The sequence below is a fragment of the Mercurialis annua genome, linkage group LG3, assembly GCF_937616625.2.
Source record: "Mercurialis annua linkage group LG3, ddMerAnnu1.2, whole genome shotgun sequence".
NCBI lineage: Eukaryota > Viridiplantae > Streptophyta > Magnoliopsida > Malpighiales > Euphorbiaceae > Mercurialis > Mercurialis annua.
This window is the reverse complement of record NC_065572.1, coordinates 62,970,129-62,983,064: the sequence shown is the minus strand read 5'-3', so window position 1 is coordinate 62,983,064 and position 12,936 is coordinate 62,970,129. Positions and strand designations below refer to the sequence as shown.

The window sequence follows — 12,936 nt, the reverse complement described above, 5'->3', positions numbered from 1 at the left end:
TCGGCCTTTTGGTCACAGATTCTAATTCAGCCGTACGAAAAAATATTAGGCTTAATTACTTAAAAACCACCCATCTTGAACTTTTTTTTCGTTTATACCCTCACCTAGAAAAAAAATTCATCTATACCCTGATGTATGTGTTTATGTTTCACCTCTACCCCGAGGCACTAAATTAACCTCTTTTCATTTAGAAAAAAATTTAAAATAGTCCTTCACTTAGAAAAAAAATTCATTTATGATTAAACTCTAATTAGCTTAGGTTAAAAATGAAGAACTATTTTAAACTTTTTTCTTTATGAAAAGAGGTTAATTTAGTGTCTTGGGGTAGAGGTGAAACATAAATACATACGTCAGGGTATAAATGAATTTTTTCTAGGTCAAGGTATAAACGAAAAAAAAGTTCAAGGTGAGTGGTTTTTAAGTAATTAAGCCAAAATATTAAGTCATACTACTAATATTTAGTAAATATTAAATCGATTAAATTTCTAAAATAACTAAAATTACAAAAAAAAAATTAATTCTGTGTTTTTTTTAATAAAAAAAACCCGGCTACGATGTTTTCTGTCGCAGCCGGAAACAGTCCCTTGAAGGAAGACAATCACGTAAAATATGATTTTAGTTTGAATGGATTGAGAGCTTTTAATTTTGTATAAAAATAGGGAAAAGAGCAAAAAGGTAAAGTGTGGGGACGGTGGGTAGTAAAAAGGAGTGGTATTTAGTAATTCAGAACAAATATTAAGTATAATCAAATTCATGATACAATTTAACTGGTTCATTTTATTTCCAAATTTTAATACAAACCATAACCTGTGATTCACGATCGATCCAACTAGTTAATCCGACAGGTGCAGTCGGACTCTTAAAACAATGGCAACAACAATACAAAATCTTAATCATTACATATAAAATCACACAAAAAGCCAATGAATAAGAACATTCAATTTAATTTAATTTTTGAAACAAGCAACAGATTGACAGAGAGGGGTATTAATGCAAGAAGGTTTTTAATTTATAAATTTTGATAATTGTAAAAATATTTAATGAATCTTTAGCCTTTCATCATCAACTTTAATCACATATCTCTATCTAACTATAAAGCCACTGTACGCACTCTACCCCCTCCACACCTCTAATAATCCACTCCTACACTTTCATTTTCACTATATTTATGTCACAACTAGCCCTTGTGCATCCGTCGGCTTAGTTCGGTTCGAAATCGAACGAAAACGATTTACTAAAATTTGATAAAGTTTTAAATTGAGTTGAACCGAATTGAATTTTCATATAGAACTGCATTGAGAAATTTCAGTTTGTTACGGCTCGGATTGATTAAAAACTGAAATAACTTTTTTATTTTTTATTTTAAAATAAATATTTAACTTTACAAAATTATTGTCTAATAATTTTCTATATATTTATTAGTATATTTTATCATTATATAAAATTTATTGATTTAATTGCTAGGTATAATTAAGGAATAAAGACTAAAAAATATAAATACTTCTCTTACTCGGTTTTTTGGTTTTTAAAATGCCAAAATTGAATTAAAAACCAAAAACAAACTATTGTATAAATACAAACTGAACCAAACCATATTAATCAAATAATAAAATCATTTTTATAATTTTGGTTTAATTCGGTTCGCTTTTTACACCCCTAATGACAGCTGCCTTCATTTTCTAATTTTATTTACCAAATTTAGTTATTCAATAGTATAAACTTGGGATATAGTTGTAATTTTTTTGATTTTTCCGTTTATTTCAGTTTTAACATTATTCAATCCAAACTAAAAATCAAACCATTTGCAAGAATACAAACCTAACCAAACCATATTTCCTCAATAATCGAACTATACTTACACCTTAAGTTTGGCTCGGTTCTATCGAAAGAATAAATTACATTAAAAGATAGTAGTATAGAAATCGGAAACTATGATAATTAAAATGTTATCACGAGGCCATGGCCCCTCCAACTTTTAAAAATATTAAAATTGATATATGATTTTTTTTTATTTTACCATTTGACCTCTTTTATTTTTTTTAAATTGTTTTACGTATATAATACATATTGCGATTTAGTTTTTCTAATGTTAAAATTCAGACTCCATCATTTATACTACAAAATAAATTTCAAGTAGCAATTGAATATGCAACTATTTGTATTAATTAATACATTAGTAATTAGCTCCATGATAAGGTTACAACCAAATGGATAGAAAGATAAGTTACAAAGCAAAAGTAAAACTATTGTTATCTCTAAGCTTTAGCATATCTTCTCCTATGGGAAGCTATTCAAGAGTAGCACCATCATTAATATTTGTACCATAAATACCCCCCAAAACTCATTAATACCATTCCTTGAAAATCCCAAAGACATCACTAAATGGGAACTTTGATTCAGTTTATCACTATCCACCTTGGAATTTGAGCTGGGTTCAAGCAAGGTGAGTCCTTGTTGGCATGGCTTAACCCCATAAGGAACATGAGTGGCTGAGATTAACCCAAAAGGGAAACAAAGGTTAGGATTATTCCAAGCCCCAAAACGCCTGCCAAGGCTCTTGTAAAACTCTTTAGAGAATTGAAGTATTCCTGTCAGATTATTTCCATTTAGGTACATAGCACTAACACAAGGCAATTTTGCTAGCTTTGGTGAGATAAAACCTGTAAGATTGTTGTTGCCAAGGCCCAAAAATCTCAGCTTTTTCAATTCTGAAATAGACCCTGGAATTTCACCTGTCAAGCCCATGTTTGCAAGGTCCAAAATGACTAAATTCTGAAGCTTTTTCCACTCTATAACATGGAGATTCCCATGGATTGGGTTGTTAGATAATGCAATTTCTTCCAAAGATTCAATCTTTTCAAGTGATTTAACCAGCCCACCTGAGAATTTGTTGTTTCTCAAATCCAAAAGTGTCAAATTCCTTAAGTAACCAATCTCTGATGGCAAATTACCGTCGAGTTGATTGTTGCTCAAGTCAAGTTTCAGAAGTGAAGACAAGCCACCTAAACTGTAAGGCAAAGAACCTGACAGTGAATTTCTACTTAAATCCATGATTAAAAGCTGAGATAACCCGCCGAAACTATCTGGAATTTTACCACTAATCTGATTTCCAGCAAGAACTAGCCTCTTCAGGTTTTCTAATTTGCCAAAATTTATCAGTAACTCTCCTGTCAAGCCATTTTCTAGTAAAACTAAAGACTGAAGCTTCACTAGGCCACCAAAACTGACGGGAATTTGTCCGATAAGACCGGGATTTGATCTGAACTCTAGTTTTTCTAAATTGGCTGCAAGTTTTTCCCAGTTTTTGGTAGGGATAGTGATTGGATGTTTGAAGGGTGACATAAAGCAATTGAAGAAGGACAGTGTTTTTAGGTGCTTAAGCTGAAACAACTGTGGCCTAAACTCAGGATTTATGGCACAATCAAGAGAGTTGTCATGTATAGGTCCAATGCTTAAGTCTGTCACATACCATAGTCCTTTAAAGATATCACAAGCTACTCCCTGCAAATTCAAATTTTAAAAAAATCATCAATTATATGTTGAAGATGGTTCAAAATTTTACAATCAAATTGAAACAGTAGCATTTTAATGTCTAAAAGCAACATAGTTTAAGCAACATTAACCTGAAATTTGATGTAGTCAAGAACTATGTTCCCTTTTCGGAAACGAAAAAACTTCTAAAACTACGAAACTACGTAGTTATAACATATTCTTTAAAAAAAACGTAGTTTGTCGTTTCCCCTTTCAGCGTTTTCTATTTCAGCATTTCCATTTCCGTGCTAGATAAATCCAGAATAAGATTTTTTTTATAATGAAAACAGAACAATAAGAATTAAAGACTCCATTGTGCTATGAAGAACAGTAACAAGGAGGCAAAAGAGAACAATAAATAGATGAAATAAGGCAGGTGTTTTATCTATATCAAGGCAACATTTCAATAAAACAGTACAAAACAAGGGTAAAAACCAGAGTAAAAGTACCTGAATTGGAGTCCATCCACAAGGATCAGGATACAGATCAGAGCCATTCCACCACTTCCCCACAAACCCTTGAATAGCAGAGTACAAACCCTCCTGCTCTCCCTTCTCCATTGGAGCTGCATCACTCTCTGCTTCACCACAGCACAACACACCCAAACTTAACACACACAGCACCAAAATTACATGTCTAACTGTCCTACAACTTAACCTCTTCATGAGTACTAAAATGTGTTAAAAACAAAGGCTTTTACAGATTTTAAGTTAGGAGAAAACAGAGGAATAACATAGAAAATTAGAAGATTATGTTTGTTTTTAAAATTATTCACTAAAGTGTTAAAGAAATCAGAAGATCTTATGCATAAGAACAGAACCAAAAGAAGATGTAAAAATAGAGAACATTGAAACCACTAAATTGGTGCAAACAAATTTTCAGAAATGGGACCCTTTTTAAACCCACCAACACATATAAATATAGAAATTTTTTTAACAATGTAATAAACCACAACTTAAAAAACTAAAATTGTTGATAGCTTGTGCTTAAAGAAGATAAGAGAAAGTGAAATAATATAGCAAAGGACACAAGATCTAAAGCACACTTCTCAAAGCTATGAAATAAAATAAAAAGTCATATGTAATAATGATAATATAGCAAAAATGGCAGTAAAATTCAGAGCAATAGCAAATATCAAGTGGAGGAGAATAGATTATGTGTTGTTTTTAGAAAGCGAAAGGTGATGAAAAAGATTAAAGTTTTACACAGTTTTTAGTATGAACCCTAGTGATTTAGTTATTTCTATGAATAATTATATGTTCCATTAATTATTTTACTAAATTTGGGTTAAAGGGTAGTGTTAGTTGGGTGATTTATAGTTGGGGAAGTGATGAAAAATTTAGTTTTGGAATGGGATATTTAGGGTTTATAATGGGGGACCATTTTATTGTACATTAGAGAAATGCATGTAATTGCATGCAAGACAAATTTTGGTTTGGGCTGTTGCTTTTCTGTTCTTTCTTTCTGGGCAATTGGGGTTGGTTGTTCATTAACATTTGTCAGAAAATTTTACAGTAAAAAGGACCAAAGAAAAAACAAATAATAGTAATAAATTTGGATGATGAAATATATTGAAATTATATATACTCTTTGCCTTGCAATTTGGTTTGGAGTTGGGTAGATTTGGAAATTGAAAGTTGGCTGTTTTGAGATGTGAAATTTAAGACAAGAAGCCATAATCCAGCTTTTTACACAAAGATAAAAGGTTTTGCTTTTTGGTATTGATTTTGTTTCCTCAAATTGATACTATTGTTTCATTTTCACATGTCTCTTTAACTAGGAAGTGCACAGAAATTTCCCCATTGGTTTGCCAATTTCATTGTAAATAGGTTCGATGGGTTTTTAGTTTGATCCTATGTCTAAGTATTTTGACTAACCTAAGTTGTAACCGAGTCAAATCAACTTGCGAATAATTTAAAATTAATTTGATATGGGATTAAAATTGAGATAGTTCTCTAAATAATTGTCGAATTAAATTTAATTATTGACATTTCCGCAAGTCTAATTAAATGTTGATTAATGTTATTTTATATAAACTAATCATTTAAAAATAGTCTACTTTTTACTTTTTTTTATATCTTAAACTTTTAAAATCGTCAATATTTTTTTATTTTTAATTCTTGTACCCATTTTTCAAATGGAAGTGTGTTTTTTGAAAAAAGTTCACATATATCCTTCATATTTGACAGATAGTCTAAATAAGGCTTTAATATTTTAAAAGTATTAAAATATATACTATATTTTAAATATGAAGGCCAGTTGAACTTTTTATAAATTAAAAACTTCAATGGATAACATTTTAAGAAAATCATGTTTATCAAAAGTTATAAATATTCTTTGATGTTATAAATTTAAAAAAAATCTTCTCCCATAAATTAAAAAAATTTAAAAAAAGTAATTTAGATAATTTAAATAAATAAATTAAAATAAAATAATTTAAACACCTCCAATTATGTGATCGTCTCCCTCGGACCCGCCGCCGCCTTCCTTGGACCCGCCGCCGTCATTGGGCTCGTCTTCCATGGAAAACACCATGGAAGACGAACAGACGAGCTAAGCTCCGGAAGCGACGGTGGCAGGCGGTGGAGGAAAAGCTCAGCTTGTCGGTTTTTATTATTTATTTTTTAATAAAAATTAATTTTTATATATTTATCTAATTAATTTTTTTATTTAGAAGAAACTTTTTTTTAAGTTAAAGACTTTTTTTAATTTGTCCACGTTAATATAAAATGACCCTTAAATTTAATTGTTTTAAATAATTTAATCCTTATAGTATAAAATCATCTAATTTTTCTAATTTATGGTGCATTTGTTCGATCTTCAGTTTTAAATTTATTGACAAATTAAAATGGTGGTCCATTCCTAAAGTAAATTTGAAACATGACCGTTTAAAAACAGAAGTACTTTTAAATATCGCACCATCAAAAAATTATTTTTAGATCTTGTTTTTCTGTTTGGTTTTAATTGAAATTGATCAATTATTGTTGATTAAGTATCCTTTTTAATGAAGAAATTAGAAATAAATATGTAATGGTTAAAGATGCTCTTAGAATGATGATTAAATACTAACATTGATTACATAAAATAAATGCATTGGGCACCTAAAACAAATTACATTGGGCACATTAATAAAGTTTTGAATCAACAGTGTAAGAGCCATACACACAGTAGTGGTACCATAAGTCTCCAAATTGTAAACTCAACTACTTGTAAATTTGTAATGGCAAAGATAGGATGGTGATATTGAGGACAAGAATTTAATAGTACTTTAGTAATACCATAAAAATGAAAGTGACATGAATACTAGCCCAATGAAAATGACATGAGTACTACCCCATATGATACAACAAATAAATTAGTTTGGATAAGTCAGAAGCTAGTGGGTCCAATTGTAAATTAATCAAAATATGGAACACATAATGTAAAATTTATTTGTTTAGGTATTTACATAGAACCACAAAGAGAAAAAAGCATAAGTACAAGGAGAAAGGAAACAAGAAGGATTAAAACAATAGTGAATTAGTATTTGTTCTGTAAATCCTTTGTGGTGTGTAGGTGTCAGTGCTTTAAGAACCGGATGGGACCGGCCCATTCAACCGGTTCGACCGCAACCGGTTCGTCGCCTGTCCCAGTAAACATTTTGGTCTAATAAATTACCAATTTACCAGTTCGGTTCCTATTAAAAACCAAATATATAACAAGTGATTATCGCATAAAATAGTTGTGACACGTTATTCGTGCAACAACAAATATCATATTTGCAATTCTTAATATTTATTGTTTAAATTTTATCACTAAATATTCTAGCATTTTAATTTTATTGACAACGAATAATATAGCAAAACATTGTGTTGAACAAACTCATAAAATCTAATGAAAATTTTGTAAATTGATGAATCATTAAACTGGTTAAAATATAAAATTGATTAACTATAAATTATTATTAGTTTTTGAACTATAAAAACTTATATACAAATATTAATTAGAGTTATATATATATTAGAATTACTTGCAAAATTAACTACGAATTTTAAAATGTTTTTTAATACTAATATAAATCACGCGAAAGCAGTTATTAATTTTTGGTTTGATAAATCAGAAAACAAAAATATTAATATAACTGTTGAAATAATGCTTATTTCAATGTCCACATCAATAAATTTTTAGTAGTTTAATACTCCAATTTTCTAAAATATAAAAATTAATACTAATTTTATCAATTTTAAAATTCATATTTTAGTTTTAAACCACCTTAAATTTATTATTTAATTTATATCAAATTTTATAATACAGTGGTGGATGATGGTACAAAGTAATGGACCACACTACCCCAGTTGGGTCTTTGAGTTTCTGAGGCATAGCCCACTATCTACAGACCCTACTTAATATTAACATATTATTTTTTGTGACATGTCACTTTCTAAATTGCTTTTTGAAGAGGGGGGAGAATGAGATAACTGAACAGTGAATAATCAATGTAAATAACTTAATTTAGCTTTGGTTCATAGAGCAAGGGTTATATTTATAATCATATAGTTGGTTTTGTTGGGTTTATTTTTGATGAAAGTGGTTCCAACCCAATTATCATACTACATGGAACTAGTATGTACTATGTACCCAAAGTTTTAGGAAAAATAGAGTTTTTATGGTAATATTCATCATCTTATTTTAATTTTTTATAGAGCTTTTGTTGAGTTTATTACTATTTTTATGATTCATAATCTATATTGGAATGTAATGGAGTATTTGATTTAATTGGTTAAATGTCAAACATAACTTTTAATAGCCAATTTAAGTGTTAAATAAAATAATGTAATCAGTCAGATTATAGATTACTTTTTAAATATCATACAACTGATAGACTGATAGTAATAATTTTAATTTTTTAAAGACAGATATAACTTTGGAAAGATTTAGATAAAATTATTGATATTAAACATATAGCATGATTTATACTATTCTTATATAGTAAAGTAATTATTTATTGAACAGTACATAATAATTAAAAAAATAAGTACATTTATTATTTTATAAAAATAAAAATTACATTATTTTATATGATAAATATTCAATTAGCTTGGAAGATTAATTAAATAATCATGTCTAGAATATAGTAAATCAAAGTTTCTTTTAACAAATAATTTAGATTTTTCATTACTAAAATTAAAGATCGCAGACATGTAGAGACTTAAGCATATAAAAGGAAAAAAATATTACATAGAACAAATGTGACACGTTAGTATACAACATATGTCTCATGATTATAAATATGTGAATTATATTTTTAACATTTATTGATTGTTTAAACAAACAAAATGAACCAATGAAATAGAACTCAAATGGAACGTGAGCTCAATATGTTAAGGTTGTAAATCAGTTCCTCCTCCAAACGGTAAAAACATTTCATCCCCAAGTAATTTAAAATATAAAAAGAAAAGGGCTTTTTACCCAATATACTGAAAATTGGCCCAAGCTTACTTTTATACAGTCCAAAGCCAAAATTTACATCTCATACCATTCAAAATTAAAATTGTAACCTAATTTCTTGGAATTTTTAATTTTCTACTGTTTCTTCTTTTCTCTTGAATTTTAGCGGCTCCTTCTTCTTCTCCATGAGTCCAGCAGAGTTTTTCCACGTTCTTATTCCTTCGCTTCCGCCGTTCCGCTTCCGTCATTCCGCCTCCGCCGTTCTGTTTTTGTTGTTCCATCTCCGTCGTTTTGCCTCCGTCGTTCCACCTTTGTCTCGCCGCGCCATCTTTCTTTTCTCTTTTTGATTTTAGATCTGAAATTTTTTGTTCTTTATTTTTTCATTTTCAGATCTGTAATTTGTTTATCTTTTACTGTTTATTCACCATTAAACATGTATAAAGAGTATTTTTAAAGAATTTAATACTTATTTCATGTTATGTAGAATAATTTTGTGATTTTATGTAATAAAATTCTGTTAACTCTGCATTTTTTTGTGTTTTGTTGTATTTCTGCGTTTTTTTATCCTGCAGAACGATTTGTAGATGATGATTGATTGCTGAATTACTGTAATGTTACAGTGTTGTTGATTTTATGTTAACTTTATGTTGATATCAACTAATTTTTTTTATTTTAACATTGACAAACAAGATAATATTGTCTATGAAATAAATGCCTCCTGTAAGTTTGCGGAATAGATGTTTATTTAAAAAGCAGCAGGATGGAATGTGGAGTGCACATATTTGTTTGAATGATTGATCTCTTTGTGTTTTTTTCTCGATAAACGTTCTAAAATTCCCTACATAAACATATGCTATTGGTATTCAACCGTTTTTTTATAACTTTCATTTTCTAGAGTGTTATTTTATTAGAATGTACTAAATTCATTTCGGCATTTTTGAAATTTGGTTGGTTTTTTTGCTCCTTATATTATGTTCTACGTACAAACTTTATTATAAAATCAATGTTGAATTTTATTGATGTACAATTATTTAGGCTATATTAATCAAAATCAACGCAAAATCAACTCGATGTCAACCTAAAATCAACCTAAAATTAACATGCACATATCCCTAAAATTAATTGAAGATCAACACAAAATCAACATAAAATCAACATGTGTATACTATTTGTCATTAAAATTAATCAAATATCAACTCAAAATCAACACAAAATCAATATAAAATCAACATGTGTACATAATTTATTGTTGACATTTTTGTCAGTTTTAATATCAGCACAATATCAACATAATATCAACAACATTTAATAAACTGGATAGTATTAATTTTGTAAATCTTTTTTAACACTAATTTTTATTTTTAATATTTATTTACCTTTATTTTTGCTAATAATTAATCAAAATTTATTATTTATCATATATTTTATTTTTTATATATATCAATATAAAATCGACATTAAATTAATCAAAGATTAATAAATTATTTTTCAATCTAAAATACCAACACAAAATCAACATAATATCAACATAAATTCAAATTTGTAATATTATAATAATTCAAAATCATTATTTATATTTTTTACCTATACCAAAATCAACACCATGTCAACACCATGTCAACACTATATCAACATAAGATCAACATTGTAACATTACAATAATTTAACATTATTATTGTCTTCTTCACCGATGCTAAAATCAAAAAAATATCAACCGAAAATCAACACCATATCAACATTGTAACATTACAATAATGCAACATCATTATATGTCTTCTTCCCCGATGCTACCATATCATTATCTAGTCTCAATTTAATTTAATTTATTTTTTTTAGTTTATTTCACAGACAATGTTATCTTAGTTGTCAATGTAAAAATAAAAAAAACAGTTGATATCAACATAAAGTCAACATAAAATCAACAACACTGTAACATTACAATAATTCAGCAATCAATCATCATCAACAAATCGTTCTGCAGAATAAAAAAAACGCAGAAACACAAGAAAAATGCAGAAATAACAGAATTTTATTCCATAAAATCATAAAATTATTCTACATTACATGAAATGAGTATGAGATTCTTTAAAGATAATCTTTATACATGTTTAATGGTGAAAACAACAATAAAAATAAACAAATTACAGATCTGAAAATAAAAAAAAAAAAGAATTAAAAACTTCAGATCTGAAATTAAAATGATAAAAGAAAGGCTAATAATCACCCACGGACCCTGACTTTAGGGGTACCTTACGATAAACCCCCTGATAAAAAAAACGATCAGTAAACCCCCTATTCTTTGTGACGGCTGCACGTAAACCCCCTGAGCCCATTTCTCGCCGATATTTTGGCAAAATGATGACGTGGCACGATATATTCACTGACGGCTCTGCAAGTCACTCTGCATGCATGTCAGACATGTGTAAGAATGTGTAAGGCTGCGTAAGGTTGTGTCGGTTGACTTTTTTCAAAAAAAAAAAAAAAAAAAATCATTTTTACCGCTCGGTTAAAAATCACTTTCTCTCTCTAACATTTTTAACTTTTCCCTCTGTTCCCCCTCATTCTCTTTAATTGTCATATTTTCAAATATTTCATCCTGTCTTCGTCTTGTTCCTTTTTTTTTCGTTCCTTACCCTAGGTCTACTACTCCTGCACTCTTATCGCCGTCCATCGTCTTCATCTTCTTCTCTTCCATCTTGTGTGTTATTTCGCCCCTATTCAGTTCTTCGTTTTTCTTCGTTTGCTTGTGGCCCTTTCTTGTCTAAATATTTTTCGAGGTCTCTGTTCTTTAACAGAAAATGGGATCCACAGAAATGAAAAAAATGGGAAAAGAAGACAGAAAAGGGAAGAAACGAAAAGGTATGTGTGTTTTTTTTCGCCGGAAGAAATTTTTTTTGAGTTGTGTTTGGTTCGTTGGTGATTGTTTTTGAATTTTATTGGTATTTTATTTCTTGTTCGTCATTGCCTGCTGTTTTGGTTTGGTTTTCACTGGTTCATTAATTAAAAATTGGTCTTTGTTTATTTGTTGGTTTGAGCAGCTTGTACTGAAGATTGTCTTTTTGAGGTCTTTGAAATTATTCTGAACTACAATGGACAGTTTGAAGACTTTGGTTATTTTAATGAGGATTTGGCTGTTAGAAAATTTCATATTGAGGATATAGGATTAAATAGTCTAGATAAGTGGTTACTTGAATTGAAGGTTGAGGGATTGTTAATGTATTATTGGAGGCGGGCTGGCATGTATACTGAAGAATTAATTCCCATGGAAAATGATGACCATGTCATGGACATGGCACTGGCTGGGACACAAGATGGTAGTGTTGATGTGTATGTTAGGAAGTTAAGTTGTGTTGACGTGTGCAACCTAAGGCCTGTATTTGGACACACATTATTTGAGTTGAAAGAACTTGAAGATGGGGATGATGCATTGGAGCAACAGGGTGTTGGTGAGGCTGAACCGGTGGGGGTGCTGCAGATTGAAGGTCCTGTGGAAGCAGTGGAGGTGCCGCAGATTGAAGGTCCCGGTGAACCAGTGGAGGTCCTGCATATTGAAGGTCAAGAAGAAGGTGAACCACTGGATTTGCTGCAAATTGAAGCAGTTGAAGAACCCTCGGAGGAGCAGCAGCAGATTGGTGGGTCAGACTGAAGGCCGAGACACTAGATTGACCTATTTTTGGGCCATATGAAACAACATTTGTAACCTTTTAGGTTAATATGTATGTTGCATTTTATATTATTAGTGACAATTTGGATTTTAGATCAAAATGAATGTTGATTACAAACTTGGAATGTATTGTTTGCTTATGTTATTGCTGTTTTGTTTTTAATATTGGTTGTTATTGTTATTGAAATTGAGTAAAGTTTGTAGTTATCGTCGTTCGGTTCGTTTGAAACGACCTACATGTTCCATGAAACTGATATTTACATATGGACCCTATACTTTTATTTTATAATCCGCCATGGACCCTCATGTATTCT

The 12,936-nt window shown here is 29.7% G+C and overlaps 2 protein-coding genes across 2 annotated transcripts; one reads left to right on the top strand and one right to left on the bottom strand.

Annotated features, from left to right (window-relative positions):
• Positions 1-2,140: 2,140 nt before the first annotated feature.
• On the bottom strand, positions 2,141-4,814 carry LOC126671042 (piriformospora indica-insensitive protein 2). The gene is made up of 2 exons (XM_050364737.2): positions 3,981-4,814; positions 2,141-3,501 (listed from the first exon to the last, which is right to left on the bottom strand). Exons 1-2 carry the CDS (start codon positions 4,194-4,196, stop codon positions 2,278-2,280), a joined length of 1,440 nt encoding a protein of 479 aa, XP_050220694.1. The 5' UTR covers positions 4,197-4,814; the 3' UTR covers positions 2,141-2,277.
• A 6,371-nt stretch (positions 4,815-11,185) lies between these two features.
• Positions 11,186-12,767, top strand: LOC126674412 (uncharacterized). Its single transcript, XM_050368859.2, has 2 exons — positions 11,186-11,817; positions 11,997-12,767. The coding sequence occupies exons 1-2, from the start codon at positions 11,757-11,759 to the stop codon at positions 12,602-12,604; spliced, it is 669 nt and encodes a 222-aa protein (XP_050224816.1). The 5' UTR covers positions 11,186-11,756; the 3' UTR covers positions 12,605-12,767.
• Positions 12,768-12,936: the final 169 nt, after the last annotated feature.